Source organism: Oratosquilla oratoria, chromosome 6 (genome assembly GCF_046742065.1).
Source record: "Oratosquilla oratoria isolate Oo_2021 chromosome 6, ASM4674206v1, whole genome shotgun sequence".
NCBI classification, from domain to species: Eukaryota; Metazoa; Arthropoda; class Malacostraca; order Stomatopoda; family Squillidae; genus Oratosquilla; species Oratosquilla oratoria.
In genome coordinates, this window is record NC_134782.1 from 13,122,332 (window position 1) to 13,139,027 (window position 16,696).

General features: G+C 40.0%; 2 protein-coding genes across 4 annotated transcripts; both read right to left on the reverse strand.

Moving 5' to 3' along the window:
* Nucleotides 1-20: 20 nt before the first annotated feature.
* On the reverse strand, nt 21-14,399 carry rogdi (rogdi atypical leucine zipper). Of its 3 annotated transcripts, none has more exons than XM_076186433.1 (8): nt 14,368-14,399; nt 13,930-14,046; nt 10,665-10,736; nt 9,894-10,040; nt 8,671-8,828; nt 7,342-7,462; nt 6,760-6,969; nt 21-1,713 (listed from the first exon to the last, which is right to left on the reverse strand). In XM_076186433.1, exons 2-8 carry the CDS (start codon nt 13,963-13,965, stop codon nt 1,645-1,647), a joined length of 813 nt encoding a protein of 270 aa, XP_076042548.1. In that variant the 5' UTR covers nt 13,966-14,046; nt 14,368-14,399; the 3' UTR covers nt 21-1,644. The 3 variants fall into 3 exon arrangements, with proteins under 3 accessions (XP_076042548.1, XP_076042549.1, XP_076042551.1); XM_076186434.1 differs by having other exon boundaries at nt 14,373-14,391; XM_076186436.1 differs by lacking the exon at nt 14,368-14,399 and adding an exon at nt 11,022-11,199.
* Nucleotides 13,987-16,164, reverse strand: LOC143025933 (uncharacterized). Its single transcript, XM_076185913.1, has 2 exons — nt 15,838-16,164; nt 13,987-14,046 (listed from the first exon to the last, which is right to left on the reverse strand). The coding sequence occupies exons 1-2, from the start codon at nt 16,162-16,164 to the stop codon at nt 13,987-13,989; spliced, it is 387 nt and encodes a 128-aa protein (XP_076042028.1).
* Between the last annotated feature and the right edge of the window lie 532 nt (nt 16,165-16,696).

The following is a 16,696-nucleotide window of genomic DNA, read 5'->3' on the forward strand; positions in this document are numbered from 1 at the left end:
GAAATAATCAAACTATGAGGTTAATTTACAATAAATCATATTGATATTTAACAGTAACATGTACAAGTATCTCACTAGACACTCTTGGAATGACTTTCTTAATGGAAGAACCTGGCAGTCAGGTGTAATTGCTGCTGATAAAGGAAATTTGACAATCTATTGCCAGCCAGCAAGAAACTTGTGTTTTATTTCATGTATACCTGAAATATTTTGCTCATGGCCTTTTCCGTCAACAACTGTCAATCCACTATTACCATCTCATCTCTGCCTGACTCACCTCTTCACATCTTTATGCTTCTTTCCAAAATGTCCTTTTATTCCTTTCAAAACTCTGAAATATCTACCCTCTCCTTCACATCTACTCTTGGCCTCACTCACCTTGCATTTTACTTTCAACTTCTTTATACCTCTCATATACATTATTTCTTTTTTGCAACTGTTCTTCATTTGTGCACCTCTTTTCTGATACTACTGCACTCAGGTCTTCACTCTACCATCACCACACTTCCCTCTCTTCACATACATTCTCACATTTTCTGAAAAGATCATCAACAATTCTTCTCAGTTCAATAAGAATAGCTCCAATAAATAAGACTGCTTAATAACATATATATATACATTCAATAGTCTTAATTCTGTAACATCTATAGTGACAAGGTGACATACTCAGCAAATTTCTAATATCGAGCAGTAACTATTCCATTTTATATATCATTTTTGTTCACAATGTGTGTTTCAACATTATTTACTTTGGCTTACAATTTCTACAACAGTAGTTCTTACCATTGGGGGCACAATCCAACAATGGATCATCAAACTGTTTGACCAGGTCACTAGGGGTTCCTGTGACTGAGATACATACATACATATATATATGTTGAAGGGAGGAGCATAAACACCAGACTCAAAGTGGGAGGTTTATTGCTTGAAGTTTCATCAGGGGTAAAGTGATCAAAGATTCAATGTATTGGCTGATGCTGGAATTGGGAGAGTTTGCCAGTGCAGTCAGAGCTATTCAGGGTCCCCCTAACTATTCCATATCAATAAGTATCAGGTATATGTGACATAACAAAGACATTTGTTTACAATCATCCTCACAGATGTGAACAGATGTCTTTGTTATGTCACATGTACCTGATACTCATTGACACAGGATGATTAGGGGGAGTCTGGACAGTTCCGACTGCACTGGCTACCTCTTACAGTTTCAGCAATGGCCAATGTATTGAATCTTTAATTATTGTACCCCTTCACACCCCTGAGGATGGTCCTAGGACTTGAACCAAAACGTTGGGCAATAAACCTCCCACTTTCAGTCTAGTGTTTATATCTCTCCTTTCAACATAGATCAGACTCCAGATTTTCTCACTCACTCATATATACATATATATATATATATATATATATATATATATATATATATATACATACACATATACATTTATCACATATTTTCCCCTCTTTTTCTCCTGGTTTATTGCATGATCAGTAAAGCTTTATATTTTCCAATTAGAAACAAACTTTTCAGCAAATCTGTGCAAATCTGCAACTAATAGAAATTTAAGGACAAATGACAATTTTCTAATCCAGAAATTTAGTAACTAGGAGTTTTCACCTAGGTACCAGAAAATCAATACAGTGACTCTAACAGGAGATGGTCGACACACTGCAAGAGTCTGGTGTGAAGTCCTTATACTGGGAGAAGACAGCAACCTACATAGGAATACAAGGAAATATATTAAACCTTTCATGAATATTTAGCATAAATGTATGTAAATCATATTAACATATATGTACAGTCGTACCTCGGTACTCGACCATAATCCGTTCTGAGGTGGTGGTCGAGCACCGATTTGTTCGAACACCGAAACCAATTTTCCTCTTATCACTGTCTTTCTTTGGACCCATTATTAAGGGCTAGAGCAACACGAAAAAGTTTAAATCTGGGAAGAAATACTCGAACAAACTGCGTACGTCTCACTCCGCTGGCGGTCTGAGTCGAACTGACGCTTACCCGCTGTTCGAGCTAGTCGAGTACCGAAAATCTGTTCGAGGTCCGATGCATTTTCTACTCGAATTTTTTGGTCGAGCACCGATTTGGTCGAGTATAGAGGCGGTCGAGTACCGAGGTACGACTGTATAGAAATAAAATGTTACATAATTATTCACATGAAAACAATGAGCTACTGCAATGAAATGGTGTGAGTAACAAATTTTTTTTTCCAAGGAAGTCCAACTGTTAATCCCTCCAGTAGGAAGCCCTTCCCCTAGCTGCATAAAATTGCTTGTTGCTTGCCACAACATCAATCCAATTAATCCACTGCCCTGGTTCTCTCTTGCAGGAGACCCTTAGTCTCTAGGTAGCCAGCCATGGCCGGCAATTTGGACCATGTCATTCAGTGAAGTAATGTTTTACTGTTGTCTAGGGGGGAATTATCAATAAATGAACCTATCAATCTGTTGCCCCAGGCCTCTTTTGCAGGATACCCGTGGCTTCCAGGTAATCAGCAACAGCTACCAGTCCCTTCATTAGTTTGGTTGTGACTGAGAGGAGGGAGATGGGTCTACGGGATGCTGGGCTCTGGTGGTTCATTTGGTTTTGTATGCTCTTTTCCAGATTGCTAGTTTTAATTCAATTTTAATTGTCATGAACTCCCCTGAAAGAGGATTATGACATTAACTCCTCATGGATGATTTTTTGAAGCACAAAATTTAATGTAGTATGTCCTTACTACAAACTTGCTGCCAGGCAGGACTCCCTCTATTCCTGACCTCTGCCTAAGCCAACAAGTAGCTCCACTGTTCAACCAGGAATGGTTATATATGTCAAGTCTTTTACAGCTACAAGGCCTACAGGTAATGGTTTAAAATCTAGTCTTTACCTGTATGATCATGTATGAACATGTTTTAACACCCTGATACTTACCCTTGTATTCTGGATCAAACTTAGTTTTATTAATAATATGAGAAATATATGGATAGTCTTTTGCATTTGCAGTATTGGGAATATTACTTATTCAAGTTATTCATAAAGTATATATTTTTGTTTTGCAATTCTGTGATAAAGGCAGTGATTTGCTAAAATAAAGGTAAAATTTCCATTTACTTTTCTAATCAAATCCCACTTTGTAACTGTCTAAGCACATAGGTCACAGGTAACAGCTTTGTTACAATTTAGTGCCTCCACATTTCCTCACTTTTTTCCCCCCCATACTGACTTGGAATTTAAGAGAAGCAGAAAAGAGAAGTTTAAATGTGTTTGAGATGAAGTGTCTGAGAAATATGGGGAGGGTTACCCAAAAGTAACCAGAATAGTTTTCTGTGGGACAAACTCGTAATTGTTCAGGCTTTTGCTGCTAGATGTCACATGAAATAACCATTAGGCATCATTCTGCTCACTTGGATCGTTGTGGGAAGACATATGGCCTGTGGTTCCCCATTGTTTTGAAGTGTTTCATGCCATTTTGTCTATTTTTACGATGGATGAAAGGAGGGAGCAGCGTGCTGTCATGAAATTCGATTTTTTGATGGGGAAAACAGCAGCTGAAACAATTATCATGCTTCCAACGGCTTTCAAAGATGCTACCATGAGCAAAACACAAGTTTATGAGTTGTTTGCATGCTTTGGGAATGGTTAATTGTCACTGGAAGACCAATCCCTTTCAGGGCAACTGTCAACCTCCCAAACAGATGAAAACATCACGAAAATTCATGAATTGATCTTGAAGGACCGTTGCCAAAAAATTGACGAACTTGTTGATTTGACTGGTGTGTCCTACAGCTCCTGGCAATGATTTTTGAGTGAGGAATTGGGGATGAAAAGAGTTGCAGCAAAATTGGTGCCCTGCTTGCTCACAGATCATCAAAAGCAGTCACGAATGAATGAGTGCCAAGAACTAAAAGAAGAGTTGGAAGTTGATCCAGACATTTTTTTGAAGATGATGAAAGCTGGAGCTACAACTATGACCCAGAAATGAAGCAGCAGTCAAGTCAGTGGAAGCATCCAACATTGCCACAACCCAAAAAAGTGTGTCAAGTGAAGTCCAATGTCTTTTGTTTCTTTTTACTTGGCAGTTCTGAAGCATTTGTGAGATGCAATGAGATAGAAATGCTACAACTTGCGGCAAAGAAGAGAGTGGTGGTTTCATCACAACAATGCACATCACCTTGGACGAGATAATTTCTCACCAAACATGGCATGAACCCACTTACCCACCCTCCCCTACTTATTCGATCTTGCTCACTGTGATTTTTTTTTTGTACTTCTTGTGGTGTAGTGCTGTCCTGGGCCCTGGCGCTCGACACGACAAGCAGGGCACCATAGGTTTAGAAGGACTCTTGGGCACAAGGCCCTCATTGTTAGATATGTAGGACAAGGCATAGATTTCCCTCTGCGCAGGGAATACGATGTACCCACCAAGTCAGTCTAGAACTGTCCCTCATACGGTGAGCATGTAGCTCTCCTGTTGTGACTCACCTATGTACGCATAACCCACTTATTAATAAAGACACCAAACGTCCCCTCGCGTTTCTGTTGCACACGAAGATGGCACAGTGAGTAGGATTGCTTGCAATTGCTTGCAGCGTGCAACAATGAAACATGGGACGATACGTGAATCAGTGGCGCGTACTGACGGAACTAGACCATAGGCGACAGTGAACACGCTGGACCGTGAGTGCAGTGCCGATACAGTGAGCATGCACGGGACCGTGCAAAATCGTGTGATAGTGATAGTGGCGTGCCTTCGTGCACGTAGTGGGGCGAACAAAGAGGCCTTCGTCCCACTGCTCCACCCCGCACGCGGCCCAGGCCAAAGTAGGCCGCGCAAACAAGGAGGCCTTTGTCCTGCTTCGCCGTGCTCACCGCGAGTGCCACCCGCCCAGCTGACTCGCACAGGCTACACCCACCCAGCTTAGGGACCGCCATGCTGCCTCCGCACACCCGTGGCAATTATGTCACCCCAGGAGGAGGTGACACCACTGCCGCCCACCGGAGACATTGAAGGGGACCGTCTCGGACGCCCAGTAGGACCTGCACGCATGCATCGTGTTACTATGCAAGGGGTCCCCCGCCAGACGCACGCACTCTCCGCCCCTTCTCCCTGGAGGACTGGCACCTGCCGTCCTAATGCCTTCCGGGCCATCGCCCTCCACCACCTGTCAGCGCCCGCAATGCGCTGCCCTTCGCAGGTGTGTAAATCACGGGGATATGCCCACGCAGTCGACGTATCTCACGCGACCCCCTCCCCCCCAACAGGACACTTCTGGGTGACCGCCCCCCCGTCACCTGTCAGTGCCCGTGCCGTATCGCCTGACAACGCAGGTGCGGAATCGCAGGGATAGGCACTCGGCACCTAGGTATGTTGGACATATCAAGAGCTCTGCAGCCGCCGCTCTCAGCGCAGACAACGAGGTCGACGTATCTCACGCGACCCCCTCCCCCCCCCAACAGGACACTTCTGATTGACCGCCCCCCGTCACCTGTCAGTGCCCGTGCTGTATCGCCTGACAACGCAGGTGCGGAATTACAGGGATAGGCACTCGGCACCTAGGCACGTTGGAAATATCTGGAGCCAGCCTACGGACACCGCTCTTGGCGCCGACGACGCCCTCGACGTATCTCACGTGAACCCCCCCGCAATGAACGCTTCCCGGACCCTGTCCTGGCGATGACATACGCAAACAGGTGCGCCGAGCTGACATTGCCCATGGACAGCTCCCGGCCGCCACTCGTGACTGCTTCCTACGGTACTTTAGTGACGTGCTGGTCTCCAAGGACGACCCCAGCATCGCCTGCCCTAGGAAAGACCATGGTTCTCCCCCCCCCCCCTTCGTGAGAACCTACCTACGTTGCACACGAAGACTTCTAAATGAAGAAAGACCCCAAAGAAAAATGTTTTGCAGATGTGGAAGAGGTTAAGAAGAAAGTGATGGAAGTGATGGAGACATTAAATGGCATATCTTTGTGCAAGTTCCAGAACTGTTTTGTACAGTAGAAAACATGTCTGGACTGGTGCACTGCTTCAAATGGAGAATACTTTGAAGGTGATAAGTATGTAAAAAATATCTGAATACAATTATATGAAAGAACTCCATTTTTGGGGGGTTATCCTCTTGTATAGAAAGGGTTACAAAGTTAGACTGAGAAATGAGGTGAGAAAGAGTGTGGGAATGAAAAGGAAGATAGCAGATAGCGCTGATGTAAGATTACTGGGATGGTTTGGACATATGGAAAGAATGAGTGAGGAAAGATTAACAAAAAGAATGTGGAAAATAGAGGTGGATGTTGTGAACTTGAGGGGATGACCGAGGATGAGATGGATGAATAAGGTGAAAGGGTTGTTTTTGAGCAAAATGGGATGTCTGTTGAACAAGCAAGGAAGAAGGCAGGGGATAGAGGTGAATGGAGGATGGCTGTGTATGGATTTATTTTTTTTACGCAGTCCGAAGGTATTTCTCCGCATCTCTATTTTCTGCAGGAGGGGACAGGGAGGGTTTTTTTGCTGTGTTAGTGAAGTGGTCCTGCTGTGGATGTGCTATGTCTTGCTGCATTGCTTCTAATCTGGGTGGTAGGCTGGAGACATGTATGACCCTTCATCCACATGAAGCTATGATAAGAGGGAAACAAGGGCTGTGGATGGGAGATGCATGGGTGGGAGTTGGTGCATGCTTTTGACTTGGCTACCTCCATTATAAGGGGGAAAAATCCTTTGGTATACTGAAAATAAGACAGACTAGAAACAAATTAATTCACCTCACCTTATCTCTTAACTGGTGTGCCATGTGAAGGGCTGTAGTAAATCCAACCAACACAGGACTGAGCCATGGCACAGAGCACTCTGCCTGTACACTCTCGAACTTCATGTTGCCACCGGCACTAGATAAATGATACACTGCCAGAACCAGCTTGTGGGCTTGAAGATAGAAGCTAAGGGCAACATCCCCTGGTAAAGGTGGAGTTAATGATTTCTGCAGAGAGAGAGAGAGAGATAATATATATATATATTACATTATATATATATATATTACATTATATATATATATATATATATTACATTATATATATATATTACATTATATATATATACATACATTATATATATTATATATATATATATATATATATATACATATATAATATATATATATACACACTAAATAATAAATACTAATCATGGAGATTCTGGTATGAGGAAACAACACTAAAATTCATGACATTAACTTGTGGTCTTAATTTACTTTCTGAGCTATTGTATTTGATCAAGCTTTCTACTGGTTTACAGAGACTTTATCACTATTTTTCCAACCCAGTTGTCATAGTTAAACACCTATCAGACTCACCATGTTCCTGCTATTCATAAGTTCATCTATAGTTTTTTTACGAGGAATGAGAAGGCTACTACGACCCTTCTGAAGCAAGGCTGTCAGTTGTCCAAGTACATTCAGTACTTCACTACTGGTTCTGAAAATTAGATAAAAACCATGTCTTTTCTTTCACAAGAGTAAATCCACTACAAGAAAACAAATTCATACAGTAGGGCCAGTAGTGTAACTGCAGAGTATTCTATATGAAAAACGTTCAACTTAATTTTTTTCAGACATAGCTGTGAATTCATTGGCCCATACAGCTCTAACTTAGCAAGGATCAGAAGAAGGATTGCTATTTAATGGTTTCAAAGGTGTACCTGTGACAGTGAATCTTTGTACAACACAACAAAGGATCATGCAAGGAAATGCATGGGTGTTCTCATTAACACCCATTGGAGGAACCTGCATCACTGTATAATGTTTTGGAGTGATGTATTCTTCAGGATGAACTATATATATATATATATATATATATATATATATATATATATATATATACACATATATATATGTTTTCCTTTTTACAACCAGTAGGTGGATGGGTGTGGAATGGGTGGGAGTAGGTACACATCTTTTGACTTGGCTACCTCCCTTATAAGGAGGATAAAACCCTTGGTACAGTATAAAGGTAGACATACTGGTTGCGAGTTTCCTGAAATCATACCTCATATAAAAACTTTCAAATTTCTATTTTTCTAATCTGATTCTGGAATAACTTCACTCACTCCTGGAGTACTCAAGCCACTTTTCACAGAAAAAAAAAAAAAAAAGGATAGAGAGAGAGAGACCTTCAGTTTCTCTGGTCCTGTGCTGCTGTCACACATTCCCAGACACCTACTCTCCAACACTGCTCAGGTCCTTGTCCACATTATCAGTCCATCTCTCAATACCACTTGTAAATATTTATGGAGCAGACAATAATAAAAAATAACATTCCTTTGCCTGCATCATTTCTTCATCCATTTACAACCACACTCTATTCACTCCTACCTTCTGCACTCTTTCTTCCTTGCTCAACAGATTTTATTCTTGCATCCAGTACCTCCTTTATCTCTTTTACCAACATCATTTGTGACATTAATTGATGATGATGATATGGTTTAACATTACACACTCCCCCTATCGGGAGGCTAGGACGGTGCTTCTCACAGAGGGCTTTGTAGCATGGAATTTAATGAACCATGCCCTTGGTTCAACTTTGCCAGTGGCAGGATTCGAACCACCCTCACCTCGACCTTCGCCGCAAGTAACGACGCCCTAACCCGCTCAACCAAACAATAAAAAATACAGTATTTTCCTTACTTGAAGACATTTTCTGCACCATGGCCAAGAAGGAACTGAATGGCAAGCTGCAGATAGTTTCCAGCATCTTGAATCTGTTGAACCCTCCATGGGGCATCTGGGGTGACACTTGTGCGGTGAACTTGATTCTGATGCTTAGCCACCTTCAAATTAATATCCTGGCAAGAAAATGATATGCCTTCTCATATGCATACAGGATTTTTGGAACATAGTACACTGTGACACTACACATATGAAGAAACATCAAAAGTGACAAAATTTTCACATTGAAGGAGAATCAGACAAGAAACAATGGTCTCAAACTGTCCGGAAATAGATTCAATTTGGAAGTAGGTAGAAACAACTTTGCCAACTGTGTAGTTAATGAATGGAATAAACTTCCTGCACAGGTAGTGCAATGTAGTTCAGTTGGAAGCTTTAAAAATCATTTAGATAAACACCTAAGCAAGATGCTGTAATGATTATAATTTATTTCATATTATTTTTGTTTTGTTATCATTTGTCTGTTTTTATTTTCATTTATTATTACTGTAGTTATATGTCAATTTATTATTATTTACTATTTACCTGTTTGTTTATTATTTAACTATACCTATGCATTTATTTATGTATTCTATTTGTTATTTACATTATTATATTTTTTTATTAATTTATCATTATGATTTTTTTTTCGCATCCGAGCTAGATATGGACCAAAAGGTCTCCTATCGGCATGCTCCGCCTTTGTAATTCTTTGTAAGTTACCTTAAATCAGTGGTTCCCAACTTTTTTTTTTTTCAGTTTTACAATTATACGTACTAAGTTAACATTAATCCTAATGCCGGGTACCATGATGTTTTCTTTATTTTATTTTATTCTATTTTATTTTTAATTTTTTTGTCAGCCCTCCATTACCCCCGAAATTTGTTATCTCCCCCCCCAGGGGTTAATTTACCCACAGTTTGGGAACCACTGCCTTAAATACAAGAAAAATTTCTGATATCTGGATTCCCCACATGGGGTATTGACTGCATGTTTTATATAGTAATAAAAGCTCAAACAAAACTCTTCCATCAATCCTGATCTCACAATGACAAGCAATCTGTTGATGTTTGATAAATCTTTAATTCCTCTGTCCCTATCTTTGTATTTTCTTGTCTAGATAAAGATGTACTCCACATATGGGCAGTCCAGATGCAAGAATTTTTCTATTTGATTTCTTTAAAAAACCTATATCTACTTACAGCCTGGCTAATGGTGTCTCCCGTGATAGTGACTACACATTTAACTTGATCATGGGTGCTATGTGCTGCTGTGGACATAATGAACTTCTCCTGCTTGACAGGAGAGTCATTACCACACAATGGTACAGGAAAGTGACTGCAACACTCCTAGTATAAATAACAGCTTTTTAGTATCATTTATGAGAATTACAGCCTGAAAAGATAATCTAATATAATGGGCAAGGCGAGATAAATATTGTAATTGTAAGCCAACTTTAACTTAAAATAAATGTCATTAGAAGCCAATGTCAAGTCAAACTATCCAATAAACATTCATTTAAATCAATCTAAAAAGACTTCCTCTCCTAATCACTTTTCTTGCAATCAGGACCAGATGCACTCACAAAAGCCCATATCTCTCATCTCAATTTCCACCTTTCTCCTTATCATCTATAAAGACACTTCCCTTCACTCCACCACACATTTTCCTAATCTCATCACTTACTAGCAGTGCCATTTCTTCCCTCTCTCATTGTCTTGAAATTCTACCCACAATGCTCTTACCATTCAACTCGCTCTTCCCTTTATGATTTCTTTCACCCAATACTAACACATCCATCTTTCTACTATCAATTTCTTCCCTTTTATTTCATCCGTACCACATCTAAGCACATTTAACAACTCTCTTATCCCTGATAGTTTCAATTAATAATACAATATTTTCAGTGAGGTAAATATTCCACTGTATACATCTTACAACTTATTGGACAGTAATAAAAACTACTTTCTAACCTGCAGAACCTCCATGACTTGGTTGAAAACTCTTGGCACCTCCTTGCTTAGTACCCAGTCAAACTCCTGCTGCTATAAAAATATAAGTCATAATGAACAAGTTGTTGAACATAGCTACATTGGGACAATATAAATGGTAAAATGTAAATATTGCTACTACTCATTGGAGTATTCTAAAGAGCTGCAGAGTTCACTTGTGCTCAGCTCATTCAGTTACAATCAGGCTGTGTGTCAAGTCCAGGCAAATCCTATGATATAATCCATCAAGAATTCACCTGGAGAAACTCAAAGATGATGTGTGCATTAGCTTAACTGTAGAACACACAAGTGTCTGGGTACAATCTGGAGACCACGTACCAGTCTCTCAAGACCACAGCTCCTTGTGGATATAAGAATTATGACATTATGCGAATGGGTAGTGTGGTAGTGTCTAGGTTGTCATATGGATGCTGGTTCTTTCATCCATTCTTCATCCTCTCCCAATTGACAGTGTTGTCTCTAGCAGGTGCATCGCAATCCACACTACCTATATTTACTGAATGCACAAGTTAGTGAAGACAACACCCAACACAAAGATAGACTAATGACACTGATATACAACATCACACTATTTTCCAATAAAACTGAAATAATCACAATTAAAAAAATAATATACATTACCCATCACATCAGTCTCCCAGAGTTACGTTCCCTAAATTCCAACCTCTGAACTCACTAACAAACCACCAACTGGCATTCAGTTTGGCAAAACACACAAATATTACATCAAAGAGGAAACAAAATACTAGAATTTCTCTCAAACCTAAACATATTAGATTCCAGCAACCACCCCACCAGACAACCTCAACATAATCAATAAGCAACTTCCCTAAACAAAACAATATGTTCACCCTTCCTCCAAACACAAATAAAATGGATGGAAAACCATATTTGATCTCCCATCAGATCCCCCCCCCCCAAAAAAAAAAAAAATATATATATATGTATAATATATATATATATATATATACATATGTATAAGCATATCATAATAAATGATAATGGTGTAATTCAAATCTAATGTACTCAATGTTCCTTGTCAGATACTGTGCCAGTATTATTGTCCTTTATGAATAACAATAATTAACCTAACCTCCCCTGCAACGTATATATGATCACCAACATTAGTGGGGGAGAGGGGACATAGAATAATTTCCGAGCTCTCAATATCCATGCCATTTACAAAAGAAAATCACTGGAAGGCAGATGAATAAATTTAAATACTTCTAAACAGCCAAAATCATAAAAAAATGAACCCTATTCAACACAACATACCCTATTGGAGGAGGAAAGAAAGAAAAAGAAAAGAAAAAGAAAAAAATTGTGGAGCCCAAGAATTTTGGGGGTTAGGTGCATCTTAATACAAAAAAGGATAATTGATTCACTCTTCTTTGCTCTCCCTATCACCTACAGATCAGAATGATTGGGCAGTAAATTTGCAACCTGACAAGTTAGGCATTGAGTTTAATGTACTATCTCAAAAAAACTTGGCTACCTGCTTTATAAGTCCAATGCCATATAGAAAGATATATCTTAAAAATTAAATAACTATTTCCATTTGTCTGATAATTTTTCTATCTATATACCATGAGCTTTTCCCCCTTACAAAGGAGGTAGCCAAGTGAAAGGCACATACCTATATTCTTCCATTCCACTCCCCTTCATCACCCTTTCCCCTCTCTCATCTTAGCTCCTCATGGATGATGGTCATCACTGTATCCTACCCACTGCCCTGGATCAGAAGCAATGTAGCAAGACACAGTATATCCACAGCAAAGCTGCTGTCCCCTCATGCAGAAAATAAGAAGATGGGGAAAAATCCCTTCGGGCTGCTTCAAAAGATCATTCAAACACAAGTACCCCCTATTCTCCTTCCCCATTTATACAGAGTCACTCTCCACTAATCTGCATTCTTCCTTCCTTGCTCAACTTACTGATAACTTTTAATAAATATTTTTTGACATACAAATTAATCTCTAATGAGCAGAAAAGAAAAATAGTGACTGATTAATATTCAAAATTAAATTAATACCAGTTCTACAACCTTTCACAGATGTGGAGTTCTTCTGTGCTTGCTAAAATCATAGATCAAAACCAGTATGACTGTCAAGATGAAATTATTTATGACAAATAAGATATCTACTTTTCAAAGGCCCCACATTGGGTATTGACTGTAAGTTTTATTCAGTCAAAATTTCAGGGACTTCAGTGACATCCCCGTGAACCAAAGTCACACATCATTCTTTCAATCAATCAATATGTTGCTCCTTGTCTCTCTTGCAGAAGACCTGTGACCTCAGTAACTGGCAACAGCCTCTGGGCAGGACCGTAAATCTCTTAGAAAAAATATATTGTGTTGCTGTCTTGGGATTGCCAGTGTGGGAAATTGTAGTACGAGGTATTATGTATTGTTTTTTTTACAATAAAAAGTTAAATTCCACTTGGAGAAAAGAAAAGAAAAAAATACTAGCCACTTTTAACTTCTACTAGCCTTCCTTTCTATTATCCTACTCAAATCTCTCCTTTACCACCTTTATGATTCTAGCTCTTTGATGTGATGTCTCCAAAGATTGAAATGGTGGTTACTGTTAACAATAATAAAATATTTTGGGTGAACCTAAATTGGATATAGTCACCTGTCATTATCTTGACCAAAATCTGAACAATTACCAGGGATAAGGTGATTGTGAAAGTGAAAGTGTGCAGCCTTGAGGGCCCACTGCAGGACTGCTGGCCTATCCCCCTAGGGGAGATGACAGTACTGTTTCTGTACCTCACCACAGTGATTTAACCTTATGCTTGCTGGCCAGCTTGACCCATCGCCAATTCAGGCCATCACCAACTCAGCCCATTGGCTGCTTGATAACCCATCTTTGTTTTGATAGAAGTCGAGGCTGAAGAAATTAAAGTATGGTAAACTCATCTACTCTAACCTAATTTACCTAACCTAACCATGGTGGGCGGACTTTGTCAAGTAGATGGGCCGAGTTGGCGGTGGGCAGAGTTGTATGTATGGCATGAAGTGTCAGGTATGCTAGATTGACTGTGGTTGTGAATGAAGTCTGAATTCTGTGTAATCAGCTTGATCATACAAATTTGGTGATATTATGAAGGGATAGGGTAAAAGAAAAAATATTATTTTTGGTACAACTGATTGTTCAGTCAATTCCTTCCAACTTCGATATTAGACAATCTTTGAAATTTCCCAGATTATTTTAAGACTTACCAACACAGCCAATTCTCCTCTATCCGTGTCGATCATGATTAAATAAGTGGGTTATTCTTATTCTTCACGTTTCATATGCAGGTCGAGAAGTGACAGGAACTTGCGGTAATCACTGGTCTGCAATGGGTATCAACTGGAATTAGTGTTTATTCTATTCTTATTATGGACGCTGGATGTACTTTAGCCTTCAATTTTATAATGAAATATGTGGAACTACTCTTGCTAAGGCAGTCTTTAGTGAATTTCTTGCGAAAGTGACAATTCTTAGTCTACCAGATCTATTACTGTTCTTTGTAAATGGCTTATGTTCCAAGTACAACTGCTTATAGTATTATTTCAAATCATAAATCCGTCCACTACTGAAGAAGACGGAAACCAAGTGCATATGTATATAATATTGGTACCATAAAGCACCAATCTAAACCTGCTATGCCTTACCCTACCTGCCGAGTTTCACTACTAATCGACCAAATCAAAACATTGACTTTGTATACAACCCCTTCCGTATTATGAGGGATACATTTTTTATCAAAATAAAATAAATGTAATTCTTTATATGATTATTACCAATTCAACTGATTTTTCTTATAGAAATACAAGAGCATAACATAACATGATATGACATAACATTAGTATGATAAGTCATAGCAATGTGTACTGTAACGTAAAACACTCGTAACATAACATAACGTTATAATTATACACAGGAACCCACAGTCGGAGAAAGAATAAACTTCGAATAAAGAAAAATCCTATATTTCGGCTATCAACTGTAGCCCTCTTCAGAAAAGAGGACTACAGTTGATAGCCGAAATATAGGATTTTTCTTTACTCGAAGTTTATTCTTTCTCCGACTGTGGGTTCCTGTGTGTAATTTACAAATGTGCTACTACATTTCTGTTTAGAAATAACGTTATAAATTAATATAGAAAACACACTAGAACGACAAAAAGCATCATAACTCTACACATACAACCTTATCAAGCAGGATTAAGCCGCCGTGGTGTGGCACAGAAATTGCATCGTTACTAAGGGGACCTCAGTGGAGATCCATCTCTGCTGCTTTTGTATGCGTTCCTAAGGGGGGCCTCATTGGAGATTTATCTCTACTGTTCTTGTATTAGGTAAATTATGGTGTCAACACCATGGTCTGTCTGAGGAGACACCACTCCCACAACTCTGCCCGAGCCTCTCGTACTGGAGCTGGTCTGCGATAGAGTTCGTTGCCGCTCCTCATGAGGTTGGGTCATGTGGCATTGGAAGTTCATCTGGGATGTTGGCTAAGAATTTGTCTAGCCTCCTTTTGAAAGCCTGCGTGCTGACTCCCGTTAGGAACCTTATCTCTTTTGGGAGATAGTTGTAGAGGCTGGAGCCAGCCCAGGTGAAGCTTTCCGCCTGGATCGTCTTCAGTCGCTGGGAGCATGCTTATGGACCACTTTCTTTCGCAGGTCCTACCAAACCTGGGGTGGTGTTTCCCTTTGATACCTCTTTTAGTGATGGATTTGTTGTTGTGCCCTCCAAGACTTTTCATACATAAATCACGATGTAGCGTTCTCCACGTCTCTGCAGTGAATAGAGCTTGTGGATTTCCAGCTTCTCCCAGCAATTCAGGGAGTTTCCAAATACCTTGTGAATACCCTATGGACTTGTTTGAGTTCTCGTATCTTTTTTACTTTGTGTGAAGACCATAACTGGCATAAATATTCCAACTTTGACACTACCAAGGTTTTCCACAGAGGTAGCAAGTGGTCGGGATTCCTAGTCTTAAAAGTCCGGAGGATCCACCCACTCATTTTACGAACAGCACTAGTGGTGTGGGTTATGTGTTCTTTGAAGTTACAGTCATCACTCATCCAAACACCCCAGGTCTCTCAGTGTTTCCTTTGTTTTTATTTCCTCTGCACCCACTGTGTACCGGTACTCTTTAAGATTTTCGTTTGCCCCATATCTTATCAGTTCAAATTTCTTGTTGTTGAACACCATGTTGTTTTCACTTGACCACTTGTATACTGCCTCCAGATCTTTTTGTAATCTTTCGGAATCCTCTCTGGTTGTAATTTCCCGAGATATCCTGGTATCATCCGCGAACGAGGACATTTTGGATGATCTAACCCCCTGGTCTATGTCACTTATCGTGACCAGGAAGAGCAGTGGGCCAAGCACCGAGCCTTGTGGCACTCCACTGATTACAAATGAGCTGTTTGACTGTGTTTCGTCCACTACTACTTTCTGCATTCTATCACTTAGGAATTAATGGAGCCATAGTCCCAGTTTTCCAGTGATACCCATATTTTTTAATTTGTGTAGCAGCACCCCGTGGTCAACCTTATCAAATGCTTTGGCGAAGTCTAGATAGACCACATCAACGTTCACTCCTCCAGTCACATTGTTTATAACGTTGTCGTGGCGTTTTAGGAGTCAATAGTAGTCGGAATAACTTCAGACATTAATTCAATGTCACCCTTTTTGTGTCCTTTTTATTTTTAGCTTTCAACTATGCAGCAAACCAAAGTCTCCACAGTCGAAGCTGATTCATTCCCAGTACTTCATTACATGACAACCTTTCTCCCCTCCTCATTCACTCGGGAAATTACAAAGCAGACAAGATGAAATACCTTCATGTCACATTAATTTATCATCCAATTACAGTCGCATTCCAGTCACAACTATCTCTTGCCTTCTCCCTTCGCTACTCAACAGACATTACCATTGTACGCAAGGCCCCCTTCACCCCTTCCATCCATCCCATTCTCGGTCTTCCCCTCAA